Source organism: Dromiciops gliroides, chromosome 1 (assembly GCF_019393635.1).
Source record: "Dromiciops gliroides isolate mDroGli1 chromosome 1, mDroGli1.pri, whole genome shotgun sequence".
NCBI classification, from domain to species: Eukaryota; Metazoa; Chordata; class Mammalia; order Microbiotheria; family Microbiotheriidae; genus Dromiciops; species Dromiciops gliroides.
Window position 1 is genome coordinate 744991093 of NC_057861.1, and position 18321 is coordinate 745009413.

The 18321-nt window shown below is 45.3% G+C and overlaps 1 protein-coding gene across 2 annotated transcripts in view; it reads right to left on the reverse strand.

The window, feature by feature from the left end:
* The window catches only part of BBS9 (Bardet-Biedl syndrome 9), a 349441-nt gene that overhangs the window by 49227 nt on the left and 281893 nt on the right, over window positions 1-18321 (reverse strand). For both annotated transcript variants that reach the window (XM_043979234.1, XM_043979233.1), the window contains one exon: window positions 9896-10118. In XM_043979234.1, coding sequence (XP_043835169.1) covers window positions 9896-10118 — 223 coding nt within the window. The remainder of the gene's footprint in view (window positions 1-9895; window positions 10119-18321) is intronic.

Consider the following 18321-nt stretch of genomic DNA (forward strand, 5'->3'; position numbering starts at 1 on the left):
TTAAAGATCCTTCTCACATGCGAGTCATCTCTGGTAGCATGTGAGGCATTTGAGGTTGAACTGGATGGCACCTGATCTGATCTTCTTGATGCCTGGGCAGAAGCTCTAAGCACTACACCACACTGTCTCTGATATTGTTATACAGAAATGACTTCAAGAAAGTCATCCTCTGATTGAGATCGGGGTTTTCTGGTACAATAGGAAAGATACAGCCATTCTTGGAGACTCACACGAGGGGGAAAGTACTCTATACCCAAGCCAGCTATTCTGCCTCTTCTAAGATTGCTCATCACAATGACAAGCAGTGTTTATTTGATGTCTGTTTCAAGGGCTTATGAGTCTTCCACATTCTGTTTTGCTAATCATCACAAATCAGTATTTACTAAGTAGCTGGTTCTGTAATCATTTATGCTTTCCAATTCTTAGTGAAATCAGCACAATAAACAAGTTAGAAACTCTTAACATGAACAACTGTTTCCTCTCCAAAGGGGATTTCTCATAGATGACTGTTTGTGGCTGACATTGTACTGAATGCATTAAAACCTGAAACACTGAAGAGCTTCTTAAAGATACCATTATCTCTCAAAATAAGTCGGTCTAACTATCCACACAGGAAGAAACAAGCGGATGAAAAATGGCTATTGTCCAGACTAAGGCCTGCAGCTGTGAGACCGATCTTTAGAGCTGATCCATCAGGATATTAACATCATATCTAACACACTCAAATATATGTATACATCATGGCTAGACATTGTAAATGGATGACAACCTGGGCTCAGAATCGGACAGGAGGAAAGGAAAAGTGGGTTGAACTGTCCTTGAGAAACTAGAGTATTTTTTAATGATCCCAAACTCTTCCCTGGACAACCAGGGGTGAGGGGTGGGGAATGGGTGGAAAGGACAAAGGAAGCAGCGACCTGCATTGGACCTTCAGTAGTTCCTGACTCAGACAAATAATGACAGAAGGATTTTTATCTAGTACAGAGGTTCTGACATCAGTCCCCCTTTATCATTTGGGGCATGTATTTTTTAAAAATCATGTTCCGGGGGCAGCTAGATGGCGCAGTGGATAGAGCACCGGCCCTGGAGTCAGGAGTACCTGAGTTCAAATCTGGCCTCAAACACTTAACACTTACCAGCTGTGTGACCCTGGGCAAGTCACTTAACCCCAATTGCCTCACTAAAAAAAAAAAAATCATGTTCCATATCTGGGGCTCAGGTGCGGTCACAACAACTGAGGCATGAGCAGAAAAATCTACCATGTAGGTAGATGAGAAACCTTAAGAGACCCAAGGAGATGTGGCCAAGTTCGGGGTGTTTCAAGTCCACTGCCCATGAGCTACGAGCCAAGCCTGTCATAGTGACAGACAGACGGGAAGAACTCAGGTGGAGACAACTGGCTCCAGACAAAGGTCAGATAAACACATCAGTGAAAACAGAGCACCTTTTTTAGGGGCGGGTGGAAAACCAACTGATTTTAAAATGAGGTGAAACTGCAGTCTCTAAGTGACAGCTCTTGAAGGTTCCGATGTGAATTCATGGAAAATTATCCTCTGACATTTAGCTGTGAAAGGTACACTTCATGTCACTTCCAGTGAAAAGCATGTGTCATACCCAAGCGGGGGGAGATGAACTTTGGTGCTGAAATTTGTTATGGGAGGTTGTAAAATCGAGGGTGTTCCTTGCAAGAAAAGTCTCTCTCTTCTTGACTTGGTGAAGTGGGGAAAGAGCAAGATCCCTGGCTCCTCGCCCACTCCAGATAAAACCACTGGTCTGGTTGGGGCTATCGTGACATCAAAATGTGTCGTCTAAAGCACAAACGGCCCACAAAAAATGACCCTGGGGGGCAGCTAGGTGGCGCAGTGGATAGAGCACCGGCCCTGGATTCAGGAGGACCTGAGTTCAAATCCAGCCTCAGACACTTGACACTTACTAGCTGTGTGACCCTGGGCAAGTCACTCAACCCCAATTGCCTCAACAAAAAAATTTTAAAAATAAAAAAAATGACACTGGAAAAGCCTGATTAATTTGTCCACTGCATCCCAAAAATGTGTCTAACCAACAAATTAGCTAAAATGTGATTCATAAATACCCCAATATGTTTGCCCAAGTATGGTGCAGTCCTTGGTCTTTGAGATCTGGGTTCCAGTCCTGCCTCTGATTATTATTAGCTATAGCTTCATTTCTCTGACCTTCTGCTTCTTCCTAAAATAAATAATAAAATAACAAAACCTGTGTAATATGGTATGCGGAGGTCCTAGATCACCATTGTCATTGTGAGGTGCAAAAGAGATAAATTAGGTAAAATGCTTTGTGAAGTGTTAGATGCTCTCTAAATGCCAGCTCTAATTAGGATTTCAGCTTCTACCAAGGTAATTAAGTAAAAGTAGGTTATAAAGTGATTTTTTTTTGATACTATGAAGTCTGCATTATTTACATAAAGCAAGCTATCTTTAAATTAGGTGCCTAATGACCAGGGACTGAATGTAAACTGTGGCACAAGAATGTCACAGTATATAATTATTGTGCCATAAAAAATAAATATAGAGAATTCAGAGTAACAAGGGAAAACTGGTATGAACTGACACAGAGTAAAGTCAGCAGAACCCTGGAAGAAATATACACAATGACTTCAACAATGTAAATGGAAGGGGCAGCTAGGTGGCTCAGTGGATAGAGCACTGGCCCTGGATTCAGGAGGACCTGAGTTCAAATCTAGCCTCAGACACTTAACACCTAGCTGTGTGACCCTGGGCAGGTCACTTAACCCCAATTGCCTCACCAAAAAAAAAAAAAAAAAAAGAAGGAAATGGAAAAAACAAGAAAATAAAGCTGAATCCTACTCTGATTGGCCTTAGAGAAGAAACGGAAAATGCATCTACTTGTATTGATAAGGTATTGGGGGAAGAGATTTAAGGCTAGAGATGGTTGCATACATTGTCAGACCCAGTCAATGTGTCGCCTAGTTTGGCAAAATTACTTTTCAATTTGTCAATTTTCTGTTACAAGTGAAGGCTCAACATAAATAAGCAAGCAAACAAACAAATAAATGAATGAATAAGTGAGTGAGTGAATAAATGAATGAATAAATAAGTGGATGGATAAAGAGAGAGACAGATAGATAGATGAGTGTGGTTTTTTTAAGTGAAGGCTCACTGAGTGATGAGTAGAGGACATATTTAGAAATGAATGTGATTTTTAATGGCATCATTTTTTTTAAAAAGGAGGACTTTAAACATTTAATTATATTCTTTTAAAAAAGGTGGGGGAAAATACATGATTTGCATTCATCAGAATGGAATAGCTTTAGGAAATATGGCAATAAGTGGCCTGGTATAGAACATATATTTATAAAGAAGCAGTGTCCACATATAAAAAAGCAGAGATACCCTGCTATCCCAACTTCAGGTGAATATGCATTGATAGGTACATAACTATGTGGTAAAATGGCAGGAGAGAGACATCCCTGTGTGAGCTAACCAATCAAGACAGCAAAGAAGAAGCTAGCTTGAATAGCCAAGTCCTGACATGCAGGAATTACACTGAACTGAAAATTATATTCTGCAAGCTCCCAGCCACTCTATCCATGTTGGACTGGCCTGAGCCTCTTTTCACAGACTGAAGCAGTTTCTAACCCTGAGAAGAGGGCAGGGTTGTGGGAAAGAGAAGCTGGACAGCTCCCAGCTCCTCCAGAGTCCCCTGGTATGGTTCCTTTGTGGACAAAGAACCCTTACAGGAGTCGGGGGCATGAGGCTTGGGTCTCCCTTCACACTGCACTGCAGAGAAAAAGTGATCCTGGGCCAAGCACTTAATCTCTCTAAGCCTCAGGTTCCTCGATGGATAAGAAACTACTGACCTGGAGGGTGATGGCGAGGAACATGCCCTGCCAACTCCAAAAGTTCACACGAATTCACTCAGTGCAATGTTCGGATCCTCCAGGATCTCTTTTTGGATCCTGACACTGCCATCCCACGACTGAGGTGACTCTCCTTGCTTTGCGTCACCTGCAAAACTAAATGTGATGGACGTGCCACCTGTGCCTCTATCCTAATAGTCGGTAAAAATGTGACATTCCACGAGAAATCTTGTGTCAACAAGACATGAAACCATGAACAGTGGAGAGAGGATTGGAAGGGGAGGGGAGCGAAGTTGAGAGCGTACTGAGGGATGGAGGGAGGCACTGGAGGTAGAGATGAGGGCAAAGAAGAGGTTAGGTGGGTGAGTCCTGGGGAGAGGGGACGGGCAGGAAAAGGAATGCAGCTGTTTTAATTAAGTGGATAAAGGGGAGGCCCAGATACAACCAGACTCCTCCATGTGTGGCTGAGGCGGAGGCAAGGAGAAGGTCATGGGATTCCAGCAGCCTGAGGATTAAGGCACCTGGTAAGCACTTAATACAGGCTTTTCCATTCATTCACTCATTGATGACATCACCGATCCATCTAATGATAAAAGGATAAAGATAATATTTGGAAGCACTGCCTTCCTTCCCCCTGCCCTCCACAGGACTTTGGACAGAACTGCTGCCCAGCTTCTAGTCCCACTCCTCTTTAATTTATAAATTAAGTATCATTGTTTCCAAAAGAAAAAGAAATATGCTCAAAAGCTCTTTAACTGCTATTTGTGGTTATTTTCCTAAGTTGGAAAAAAGTCCAATTTGCCTTGTAATTTAATAAAGAACCACAGACCAGTCAGTCACATAAAAGCACTGATAATGTCACCATTAAACAAATAGGAAAGAAAGCTACAGTTACTCTATGGAACAAATCTTACGGTGTCTTATTTGGCAGATAAGGGACTGTTCTCCATGTAAGATTTCAGACATACTGATGAAATGACTGACTCAGAAGGGTCCTCAAACTGAGATCAAACCACTAAGTGGACCATTAACTAAATGACATCGTTTTAAATATTAAAAGGGAAGTTTAAAAATGCCTCCACGAAAAAAGGGGTCAGCCAGGTACTTCATTAAAAGAGACATTCCAACCCACAGCGCAGTGTGGGAGGAGGGGTGGAAGCATGGAGCACATTACCTCTCAATACAGCTTTTCTGGTTCAGATGCATAACTGGGAAGGACCCACTTACCAGCCCTTTGTAGCTCCCAGTTTGGCTGGTGTCAGAGGCAGCGCAGCTGAGGGTACTGCCTGATATGGCTTATAATTCATCTGACCACATTCATAAGTCATCTGACTTGGTTTGCATTAGCTTCCTAAATAATTGAGGCACTTACTCAGACTAAGTGACATTTAAGATCTTGGCCGCTCTACTTTTCATATAATAGCTTTTTCTCTTCTGGGTCCATACCACTTGATCACCAAGACCACATTGACTGTGATATCACTAGCCCCCAGCACTCTTTGGTGGAAAAAATATCAGCAAAACGAGAGGCAAGGTGATTAGAAAGAAAGACCTGAAGAAGGCACAAAAGCCATGCATTTTTCATGAGCACAATATTAATATGTTTCCATATTTCATGGGCTAACCCCCTGACACAGTGTATTTTGAATGCGTGTGTTGAAGATATTAGGGAGGTCATTGGAGCCATTACTGTATCAACCATGCATGAGAGAAGGTTCTACAGGTTCATAAATCTAGACAGCAGAACCCAGAACCGAAACAAGGGGAAAAGGAATGTGTTGAGACAACCGCTAGAAACCGGCCTGTTGCAAACCATATTCCCCAGCAGGAAGCTGTGTACATCAATACTGTAGCTAAGGCCAGAGATAAGGGAAAAGCTCTTTGGATAGCTCAGGAATCCAAAGAATTCAACTGAAAGAGGTTGTGGCAATCCATTCTAGAGACCTTGACAGGCTCCATAAACTTCAGCAAGGGAAGAGCTGAGAAGGGTGGTCGGACCCCAGGGCCCCGTTTCCAAACAACGTCAATCTCTAGGGATGGCTGTGAGGATGATCTTCGATAGAGTCAAACTGAGGACAGAAATCCCAGAGGCTGAAATAACAGACCTGGGGCCATTTTGCTCTGAGCCATGTGTCTCCCCGAGTCTAACAGGCCACCCAGTAAAATTACACATTCATATATTCTCAAAGCTCCCAGTATAAACTCTAAAGATTCTTCTTTCCATTGGCCCTCAGTTTCCCTATGTGCAAAGTGAGTGGGTTGGGCCCGATGGCCCCAGGGGTCTCTTCCCCCTCTAAAGCATTCTACAGTTTTATGAGTTATAGCATAACCTTTTTCACATACCATTTTCACTTGACTTTTTATGAGTAAAATGTTGTTTAAATAACATGTACCGGCGCATGACTGATTGCCTGTGTGACAGGGAGAAAAAACTCGTGGCATTTTGAAGAGCTGATGTCCTGGCCATGGCCCATCAGAGGCAACACCAATATAACCCCAGGATAAAATCAGTTTCATATGGTTGCAGTCAAGACATTCCCCGTAAAAAAGAAGGGACACTCCAAGAAATTATTCTTTTCCCCCAGTTGGCCCAATTTAAGTCGGAAATGAAAGAATGGTAATAGTTTACACGTGAAACCAATCTGCCTCTAAATAAATTGAGGATCCCAGATTTGGAACTTCAAGGGAGCCATCCAGTCCACCTCCTTCAACTGAGCCCTTGAGAAACGAGAGGACTTGGCCAGCCAAGGACAGAGCACTAAGCATCCTCAGCCAGGTTCTCTAACTTCAAATCTGGGGCTCTTTCTAACGAACCAGATTTGTGCTACTCAGGTCAACTCTCCCCAGAAGTCAATTCAAGCTCAAGGTGAGGATTTAGGAAAGCCATTTAACCCCCCTTGTTCTAGCTGTCCATCTGGGGAGCACAGCAAAGCCCTTTTCACACTCTGACTAAGCTCCTCTGTGTGTGAAAGAGCCAGGAAGGGAATGAGCCACATCACCATTATACCAATGACTGTGCCTTTCTACACGGCTCCTCACCTAGGCATCTACTTGGGAGAACAGCCAACAAGTCAGCGAGCATCTACTAATGCCTCCCACGTACCAGGCATGGTGCTAAGCCAAACTTAACAACAGGCAGAAAGACAGATGGTCCTTGTCCTTGTGGGAAAAGACAAACGTATACATCCTATATATGTTCTGCGTGCAATTCATTCCTCAGACAGATGCTATGTGCATTTGTGGGAAAGGGCAACCTAGATTTATGAATAGATGTACTGCTTCTCCTTTTTTGTGATGCTATTTCATCATAGGCCTTTTTGAAAAACATCGTCCTCTGACTGATTATTAAAGGTACACGTTGGGGGCAGCTAGGTGGCACAGTGGATAAAGCACTGGCCCTGGAGTCAGGAGGACCTGAGTTCAAATCCGGCCTCGGACACTTGACACTTACTAGCTGTGTGACCCTGGGCAAGTCACTTAACCCCCATTGCCCCACAAAAAAATTTAAAAAATTAAAAAAAAAAAAAGGTACACGTTAGTGGGGGCTCACGCACTACAGTTTTAGGGAATATGGATCCACAGAGTATCCTGGTGGTGTGTGCGCTTGCGCTCGCTCTCTCTCACACTCTCTCTCTCTCTCTCTCTCTCTCTCTCTCTCTCTCTCTCTCTATATATATATATATATATATATATATATATATATATATACACACACGTACACATACATATGTGCATGTATGCACATATACACATACATATATACACATATATGTCGTGGATACACTACTTGCCTCTTCCTATCACATGGAACTATAAAGGAAGTGACATAATGCAAGCATTTGTGTTCAACTAATCTAAAAATGCAGCTACAAACCTAGGTTTAAGCAGTGGGACAGCCTTCCTAGGGTACAGATAGCCACAAAAGGGATAAATCAAATGTAAATACCAAATGAATAAAGGAGCTGTTAATCTATTAGAAGCCGCTTTCATCCTCCTACTTAAATGAACTTTCTGGAGGAATTCTCTCCTCAGCTTCACAAACACTCTCCCTCCTAGGAACACCCAGGCATGAGAACAAAGGACAATAATCTAAGATGGGGCTGAGGGGAGACGGGGCAATAAGAGTCTCCTCTGCCCAGACTCTACCTCCCCCAGAGCCTGAGCTCACCAGGTTCCAAGCCAGGGCTTGAGTTCCAGGGGAAGTACCTTAAAAATGAGGCTCTGTCCTATACCTGCAGGGCTACCGGCTGCCCCTCGGCTGGGCTTACCAGGAGGAGTCTGTCCCCACTCTCTTCCCTCTGCTCTGTTCTCATGTGCTGCCCACAAAAGCTCTCTCCCCAAAACACTCTTGCAGGCTCAAAGCCCCATCAGCTTGTCAGACCTTGCTCCAGTTCTCCATGGCCCAATGGGACCCAAGGATTAAGATGCTCTTTTCCCAGGAAGCCCCTCAGTGTAGACTAAGAAATGTGCTTTTTGATGATCTCAGCGAAGAAACCAGTGCTCACCTGAAGACTTTGGGGTGGGCCTTTGTCCAGACTGACTATGCATCCCAGAAAGCTCTGGGGGACAGAGATCCTGTATCTAAGATAACCAGAACCAACAACCCCACTGATACTCTGGAGCCAAAGTAGTCACAATAATAAACTGCTTATTTATTCAACATGGTGCTTTTCTATTTATTTAATTACTCTTATCTCAAAGTGGAGGGGAAGCCAGCCTTGGAGTTGGGAAGCCCTGGGGTCAGGTCCTGCTTCTGACCCAGACTGGCTGGGGGGCTCTGGACAAGTCACTTAGCCTCTCAGTGTTCTAGATGCTGATCCTCATTGGTAAAAGGAGTTTCCTCATCTGTTCCCTGTACCAAAGAAATCACATATTTAGTCCCCTCCTCAAAACTGCCAAAGGCTTGTTGTCTACCATCTTTCTTTTCAAGTGTGGAATACTTAACCTAAGGAAGGAAGGAATGAACTCTGCTTACGTGGGCTAGCCTGGGCACCTAGCCACTGAGGAGAGCACATTTCCAAGGGAAAGTGGGTTCTCGGCTACACACAGGGATCTTGCAAAGAAACTGTTGCTTTTGCCACCTGCTACCGCGTGTGTTTAAAAACAAACAGGATGGGTAGGACAGATGCTGATGTCCAGGCTAGACGCACAGGCAGTGAGTCAAACTCCTTTCTCAATTCTCGTACACTTTCATTTATGTTTCAAGAGAAGGCAGAAAGAAGAAAGAAGCAGCAGAGGCATCACAGGTTCATAGACCAGGAGAGAAGAGACCCCTTGAATCACCCCCTCCCTCTTATAACTGAGGACATGGAGACCAAGCAAAGTGTAGTCACGTGTCCAAGGTTGTGAGTGTCAGAGCCAGGGGATGTGCAACCCAGGGGCCTGGCTGGGAAGAGGAAGACGAAGGCCATGCTGTCCCCAAGCAGGGCCCTGATTCATGGTGGGAGGGGGAGGGAGGGGCACGAGGAGAGGTCTACCGGCCATGGAAAAGAGACTAGCCCTGCCACCCCCCCAGGGTCTGCATTTATGCCACTCTTGGACATCCCAGTGGCCAGAGCCAGGAAGTGCTAGGAAGGGCCAGATGTCGGCGCCTGCGTTTGAGCCTCTGGCCCTGGGCTCGGCATCTCCCTCACTGACTTTGATGCCTGGGATCCAGGAGTGCTGCAGCAGAACCTCATCTGGCTCCCATTAGCTGGTATATTATTCTATTTATGTTCCTGAAATATGGTATATCTTGCGATCACATTTAGTAAAACTTTACCTTCAAAATGGTTTGATTCTCTAATCCACTTTTTATTGGTTAGAAGAAAAAACAAAATGTATCATGTATTCAAAAGAAGGGGGGAGAGACATGCTATTCTAAAAATGTCTAGCAAGCAAATATCCCCAGAATATTTATTCCAGTGGTTACTCTGAGAGAGCGGGAGGAAAATGTGGGAGCAATTTTCTTGGCTATCATTGCTCTCGCGTGAAATGTAAACTCCCCAATCTAACCCCCGGCAGATTCCTTCCCTTTGGAGACCGTCGAGTCGGTCTTACCTGGCATGACGATGGTCTGCTGAGCCACGGCCTCAGTGCTCAAACAGAGGCGGCCCCCTTTGGCGAGGCGGTCACAGAGAAGGGTGATGTGCTTCTTCAGACGGCCGGTGTCCTTGGGCATGTTCAGCCGGCTCGTGAGGTTCAGGGCCTGCTCCTTGGAGCTCTTGGAGAGGCAAGTCTTCAACAGGTGAGCCACAGCAGCATCCACCGTTTCCTCCCAGCCCTGAGGAGAGGAGTCAGTTTGCAATGGAGGTCAATGAAAGCACAATCACCTACGTGAATCTGAGGGATTTCTACAGGAATCTTAACAAAAAGTACAGGAGAAAGGTCCCTAGCCTGTATGGGAAGACCCTCTGGGTAGGGTTCATGGGATGGCAAGGGTAGGAATTATGCATGAGAAGAAGGCCTAGACGGGTCATGTCAGAAGGAACGGACACCCCAATGGAAATTTCCTGAAGAATGCAAAAGTCCAACCCCAGAGGAAAATGTCCAGCTTTCTACTATATTCATTCACCATCAGCGGCAGCAAGAGAACTAACTGTCTACTGTCAACAAGCATGGGATATCAAAATAAAAGTACATCGCCTGACCTCTGCACAATACTTGAAAATCCCACCACAAGAAGAATAGCACATCACACCAATCGCTGTCCGTTGTTGTTGTTCAGTCACTTCGGTCGTGTCTGATTCTTCGTGACCCCATTGGTGCTTTTCTTGGCAGAGATGCTGGAGGGGGTCACCAAGACCAGAATTTCTCCATCTCATACCTCAGTCTAATGACTGTCACTGCTTTTCCTTAAGAGCCTCTTTTAAGGAATCTTTCCTGACCCCCTCCCTACCTCTCAGCTCTGAGAGCATTTTGTCCCCGTATCATTTGAGAATCAGCAATGCTACGGCCATACCTGAGATGGCTCTCTTTGTCACCTAAGAGCAGCAAAAATAAACACTCTGGTGAGGAGACTTCTCCACACTGAGACAGGCTGGTCCCACGTCTAGGCAATACCCAGCCCCACAGCTGGGCTTGTGCTCAACAAACATGTCAAGTGTGGGCTGGGAGCCAATGTTATGGTGCTTCTCTCACCCGAGTAGGGCTAGTTACTTGGTCCACATATCTCATCTCCCCTCCTCAGTCACACACTCCCCGAGAGCCAGGCTTGAGGCTGAGTTTATCTCCATATTCTCCACAGCCCCGAGTATACCGTCCCTCAGCCAATGACCTTTGACCTAATGAGTTCGAAATCACTGAGCTCAGACCTTCCAAACTGTACTGTACTGGTTTGGGTTTTGATGGGTTTTACTAGATAAATAGATGCCATGACATGCAGGCTGGAGGGGGGGAGGGAGAAGAGGGAGAGGCATTGTTTTTTGTTTTGGGGTTGTTGTTTTTTTTAGCTTTTACTGTGGCCTACTATGAATAGCCCAGATTACAGGCCTCCCCCAATAGTGCAGAAAGAATGCCACAGATCTCTTCTGAAGCTCTCCGACAGCAGCCAAGATTCTGACCCTCCTGTCTCTTGAATAGCTTCAGCCCAACTTGCAGGTACCTGAGGGCTTTAGACCTTCCTTTCTTCACTATAAATCATTTTTATTTCTAATATTTCTGCCTGTATTTGGAAGTCTAGGTACAGATCAGTTAAATCCCCTGTGCTTGAAATCAAGCGTACGGTGTCCTATCGCCTATACTGACAAAGAGCATGTATACCACAACTTTCATGGTCAATAAGTCAAGAACCTCTTTTAAGTATCAAAAGAAGAATGCATCGCACATCAAGAAACATGGCATAGTGAAAAGAAGGCTGGACTTGGAGTCCAGTGATCTGCCCTTGAGTCCTAACCCTTGCCAGCCCTGAGGGACTAGACTGGTCATTTCAGATTCGTGAGCTTCCATTTCCCCATCTGCAAAATGGGCACAACAGAGAGGCATCACTTCTCTCACGGCAATGGGTTGAAGAATACATCCTGCACCCTCCACTCATTATGAGAGCATTTAAGGATCAACCAAGAATAGGGAAAACAGTTCCAGCTGTGCTTTACCTGAATTTTCACTCAAAGCCCAGAAACAAGGGTCCAGGGAGGATAGAGGAGACAAAAAGGGGTTCTTTGTGCAGACAGGGGGTGTTGTCTTTACCTCTGGTAGTCATGCACCTTAAACAAGTCACACAACATCTCAGTATTTTATACTGGTGTTCTCTATCTGTCCAACATCTATCTATAGCTCTGTAACTACAATAATACATTGTTATTATATTGAAAATACATATTATATGTAATTTACTATATGTATAAATTACAGCTAGCATTTATATAGCACTTGATGTTTTGCAAATTGCTTTACAAAAGTTCTCATTCGATCCTCCCAGAAATTATGTGAAGTAGGTACTATTATTATCCAAAAATACTGTGTCTTTCTCTCCCTCTCATCTCTCATCTCTCTGTCCCTCCGTCTTTCCCCCCTCCTCTCTCTGTCTCTCCTCCATTTCTGTCTCTGTCTCTGTTTCTCTCTAAACCCCCAACCCTCCATTTTAATACTATAAAAACCCCTCTACCAATTACTTGTATAGTTCAACAACAGCAGACAGCTTCGCTACCTCTTCTGGTGGGAATCCTTCATCTCAATTCACTGCTGTAAACTCCTGAGGTCTCATTTGAGACTCAACTCTTATGAAGCCTTATCACGACGAAGCCATGCATGTCCCTAAGTTCAGCTGGCTTCTTCATAACAGAGGAATAATAATATTTATAATCACTAGTTTGCCCATTGAGATATGAAGCTTAATCAACTATAATGTACTTTGAATCCTCAGTAAAAGGTCATTCGTCAAATATTTTAAACAGCTCCAAACCTTTTCTTTCTCTCCTTTTTTCAAAAACCGATTCTAGAAAAACACCACTTTAGGACTGAAATGTGCATATAAAACATGAGTCCAATTTTTTCCCCTTCAAACAAGAGATAAGCCCCTGAAAACAAGTTGTAATCCAAACATCCGCGCACCCTTCATTCCCGAGGCATAGGAGACAACACCAGGAGAACATTTATCACCCAGTATCAGGGCCGTGCACTCCAAGAAAGAGAGAGGAAACGAATCTGATTGAATAAACAGAGATTATGCCCCTAGCCCTGGTTTGGGGGGTTAGGAGAGAAGCCTCATAAAAATGGCCTTTCGTTACATGTTTTGAGGCAAAACAATGTTCAAGCCTCACTCATTTATTTTATCAACTGGCCTTATACTATCTGGGCTAGCCAGATAAGGAGCAAAAGTTGTTTTCACCGTGAGCCTTATGAAAGCTCACATACATATGCAGTCATAAAGGTTTGAGCTCAACGTTTCTAGGGACACCCTCATTAAACTGCACCCAGAAAATGAAGGGCCCTTTTATCCCCACTGGCTTACATGACCCAAGAGCTAGGATTAATATGGTGTCAGGGGCCGGTGAAGCTTCTTCATATCACTCTCATCTCTTCCAAAGGAGCAAAAGTGATTTGCGTGAACTCTGGGATTATTCCTCTCTCTGCCATTTTGGACAAGGCCAAGTCTAAAGGAGGACTAGCAAAAATACTGCCCTGAATGGAGTCTGAGCCACCAGCTTGCCAATCTCCCTGGGGAAAAGGAGGTCCATTTATTGAGTGGATCAAAATCTCAAGGTTCTTTGTCAAATTCAGACTAACTGACCTTAGCAGGGCTTAGTTAAAGGACAATTACAAACCGGAGGAAAAGAGCCTTCCACAGCCTCTTCTCTACCCTCAAAGGAACACACACACACACACACACACACACACACACACACACACACACACACACACACACACAGCGCCAGCCTGGGGATCCCTTACCTTATCCTACATCCAAAGATTTCTCTTTGACCAACCCAGACCTGAACGTTTCAGGCTTAGGAAGGCCATAGTCTTGTACTTTAATAAGCACTAACCCCAAGCCCGGATGCCTGATAGGCTCCAACAGAGGCTTTGACTGGAGAATTAAAGGTGGCTTCAGGCTCAGGGACTCAAGAAATGTTCATGGTGGGGAATCCAGTGGAGGATGAAGATAAGAGGGGAAGAAGGCCCCCTTCTCAATCCGTGCACCTCTTGCTATTCTATTCAATACTCCAGAGAGTAGAAGAAATCTAGGGGCCGGGAGAGGGGAAGGGATTGTAAGGCAACAGTCTCAATATCTCACCTTCTGCCACCAAGCAGCTTTCCCTAGTGAGAGAAGTAATGCTCTTCTTCTTTTTTTTCACCTCTCCCCTCACAGACCAGCTTGCCCCACACACAGATTATTTGGTTATACTCAGTGCCAGTGTCTGGTATCTGGAAAAAGATGCAGATTGGCCCCTTCTCTACAACAATCCTTTCCTAGATCTGCCTAGAACGTGGAAGCAAAGTGACCTGCCCAGAGTCACAGGGCCAGGCCATGACAGAAGTGGGACTTGAGCCCAGGTCTCCTTTTTTTTGTGAGGCAATTGGGGTTAAGTGACTTGCCCAGGGTCACACAGCTAGTAAGTGTCAAGTGTCTGAGGCCAGATTTGAACACAGGTCCTCCTGACTCCAGGGCTGGTTCTCTATCCACTGCACCACCTAGCTGCCCCTCCCAGGTCTTCTGAACCCTAAGGCCAAGCCTACCCCATGGCTGCTTCTCCTGAGTGGAAAAAATCCCAGTAAACCGAGAGGCATGAGATGAAGCCACATGATGTGGTGCAAACCACCCCATCTTTCTGCCTCAGTTTGCTCAGTTATAAAATGATCAAACCTCACAAGTACCCTACACTAACAACCCTGATTCACAAGCTCAGGGTCAGCCTCAAGCCTTGCCTCTCACTCCCAATCTGGGTGACTGTTGTGGCTGATTCCATCCTCTCCACTCACATGATCCCCACCCTCATTACCTCTTGCCTGGACTATTGCTACAGCCCCCAGACTGCCCATCTTGCTTCTAGTCTTCCTCCTCCCCATCCGTCCTCCAGATGGCTGCTAAAGCAACCTTTCCAAGGCACATATCTGACCACATCACCTTCTTCCTCAAAAGCCATCCATGGAGCCCTATGGCCTCTAAGACAACACACAAAGTTGGCAACCTGACATTAATCTGGCCCCCAGTGATATTCCACAAGACTCCTCATTAAGCCTTCTAAATTCCAGTCAAACTGGCTTACTCACTTTCCCCAAACCTGCCACATCAATGGAAGAAAGAAGCAGGCTTGGCACACCTAGTACCCAAGGAAGCTGATTGTCTCAGGAAGCTCAGAGAAAGCTGGGACATACCTCGGGTCCATGTCTCTAGCTGAGTCTGTCCAAGTTCTCTGAGTGGTCTCAGACCACCTAGCAGGGCAGATGAGGGTGGGGAAGTGACAATGTCCAAATAGTTAGTGGGGATGGATTGGATGGCCTCACTGAGGCTACCTGGGAGGCTCAGAGGCCTCGGCCATCATATCTTCGATGGAAGGTGAATCGAGAGGGCTTGCAGCATCAAGGACAGGGTTGCAGCACTCAAGATGGTGCCACAGAGGGACTGGGAAGGTGGCAGCACTCTAGGTGGGGTACCTACATCAAAGGTCATCTTCCATCAGCTCCCTGTACAGTTTCAGATCAGCTAATGAAAGGTGGCAACTCTTAGCACCAAAGACATCTGTTAGGAGCAGCAGCACTCCATGTGGAGTTCTATACAACGATGGGTGTGTCTGGGGGGTGGGATAGTGGTGTCCCAACATCCAAGATGGCTCCCCTCTCTGACACATTCCCAGAGAAAGTGCTGAATGAACTCCTGCTGACTTGACGTGTCAGGAAGGCTTCGGTTTGCAAGGCTCTGGAGCAGCAGTTGGCCGGCTGAGATGGCCTGCATCACACTAGAAAGTTCATCTCTTTAACAACAGCCACAACAGCATTGATACAGCACTCTACAAACACTCCCATTTTATCCTCCCCATGCCCCTCAAAGGGAGGTGTTGCTATTATTCCTGTTTTAGAGATGAGTAAACTGACGCTCAGAGAAACTAAGGGAATTGCCCAGATCACACTGTTAATAGCATTGGAGGTAGGATTCAAAGTCAGGTCTTCTTGAATCCAAGTCCAGCTGCCTACTGGGGCCTTAGCCGCCTCTTATCTCCACTTGGGATGCAAAAGTCTTTAGTCTTTTGACCCAGGAACTGGGGGACTATGAATAAATACTGCACTTGGTCTGAGATAGGAAGATGGTCAAAAAGCAGTCAGGTGTGCAGGATCAGCAGGAGTGGAACAATAGAGAAGGAGTCTTGGTTAGCTGAATGACTTGCACCTGGGGCTGAGGGGAATGACCTCTTTAAAATAAAATGTCAGCTCGAGAGACTTGACAACTTTCCCATGATTCCCCTCTCCAGGCAGTGCCAGTTCCTTCACAAAAGGAGAGGCCCAGCACCCTTACAAGTCCCAAATAACAAGTATACCTCTAGGAAAGAGGCTGGCCCAACCAGACATCACGGTATGCTGCGTTGGTACTGAGGCAGGGCCATTGTGCACATCCTCTGGTGAGTTACCAGGACCTCAAGGCTTCCTCACCAGTTAGCCAAATGCCAGCTGATGCCTGCATCCCTCTTGGGCAAGGATGGCATCAGTTTCCCTTTCCTCCTTGGCAATGTCATCGTTCATAACGGATGCCTTATTGCCAGGTCCACTGCTCCCCAAAGTCCTTGACAATGTCTGAGTTAATGGGGGACCCCTCATATTTGTGTTCCCACCTGTTCCCATGCCTGGTAATGTCAGTCAACAAAAACATGTATTAAATACCTTCTGTGAGGCAACGTCAACTGAGGGTTTCTAGAAAGACTGCCTGAATAGGGAGAGGGCTGTAGAATAGCCCACACATCGACTGCCTGACTCTAGTCAGTGGAGTTAGTCTCCAACTGAGTCACAGATTAATGGGGCAATTTTCCATTTCTGAATAGGGAAGCACACCCTTCTTAGAATAATGTTTTTAAGTTAATGGAGGAAATGTTCAATTTCATTCACAGGTTACTAAAAATCAAGATGTATTTTTTTCTCCATCCAGGTTCATGAACCCTCTGAAATCTATCCACAGACCCTATCTATGGCCCCCAAGTTTAAAACTCCTGATCCATAGAGATAGCCCACGGGGAGTCATGTAGACCGGCCTGAGGGAGGTGGCTTTCCATTCTTTCACTAGCACCCAGATCCTTCCCTCTTTCCAAGCTGACACCTTCCACTGCAAGAGCTCCCCAAAGTAACTCAATGACGTTGACCCCTGGGCCAAGTCAATGGCTGGAGCCAGCCAGGTGGTACAGCAGATGGAGGGCTGGACCTGCAGTCAGGAAGGCCAGTATTCACATTCAGCCTCAGACACATACTAGCTGTGTGACCCTGGCCAAGTCACAGCCACTGTCCGCCTCACTCTCCTCATCTGTCAAATGTGGATAATAATAACAATGGGGGATAATAATACAGTCCTTTCTAGGACTCTAAGGACAAAACAAGATAACATTTGTACAGTGATTCACAAACCTTAAAGCACAATATGAATGCTGGCACTACAACACCTTCAGGGGAGGAGATGAAGACTTAACGAGACTCAGAAGACATAACTTAGCTGGATTGTATGTATTTGCAACCCCAAACAATCAACAAGCATTTATTAAGCACTTACTGGGTCAGATGTGGTGCTAAGCACTAAGAATACAAAGCTCCTGCCTCCAGGCACATAGTAGGTGTTTAATAAATGCTCATTGATTTGTTTGACAAGAAGTTATAGGCAGAGCTTCAGAAGTTTCTAAGTGAGCTAAGAACAGGTTGATGGTCTCCATGAAATACTCTGACTCTAGAGAAAAAGTATGTAGCTGTTTAGTGGAATCTAACTTTGAATGCAAAGTCAGTCAGTCAGTCAACATTTATTGAGTGCCTACTATGTGCTGGGCACTGTGTGGGCAAAGATTCCCAGGATTCTTGGCACCCCAATAGATTCTGGGCACATCAGACTCAATAGCTGGTGGAAGTTGGGCTTTCCACTTCTAGTAGCTTTGGGAATACCCCAGAGAACAGACCCACACTATTACTGAGGGCATAATCAAAGGCAGGAGTTCTCAAGCCAGGGTCTGTGAACTTTTAAAAAATCTTTTGATATAATTGCTCCCCTTTGTAATCCTCTATATTTTATTTATTTAAGAAAGATGATTCATGGAAGGTCCACAGGCAGCACCAAAGGGGGTCCATCACACACTACAAAGGTGATGGGTGGGTCCTCGTACTCTCTGGCTCAGCGGCACATTTCAGTGCAGGCTTCCCTGAGACAGCCGTGGTGAGGCCAGACAGGAGCGTGGGAGTCTTGGGAGGATAGGGTCTAACAAATTAGTGATGTCTGCTTAGAGTATCCTCTTCACACGGATGAATTCAAGACTTCAATGCTTCAAAGAACTGTGATTTCGTAGGTGTGGATTGCCTCTCCACTG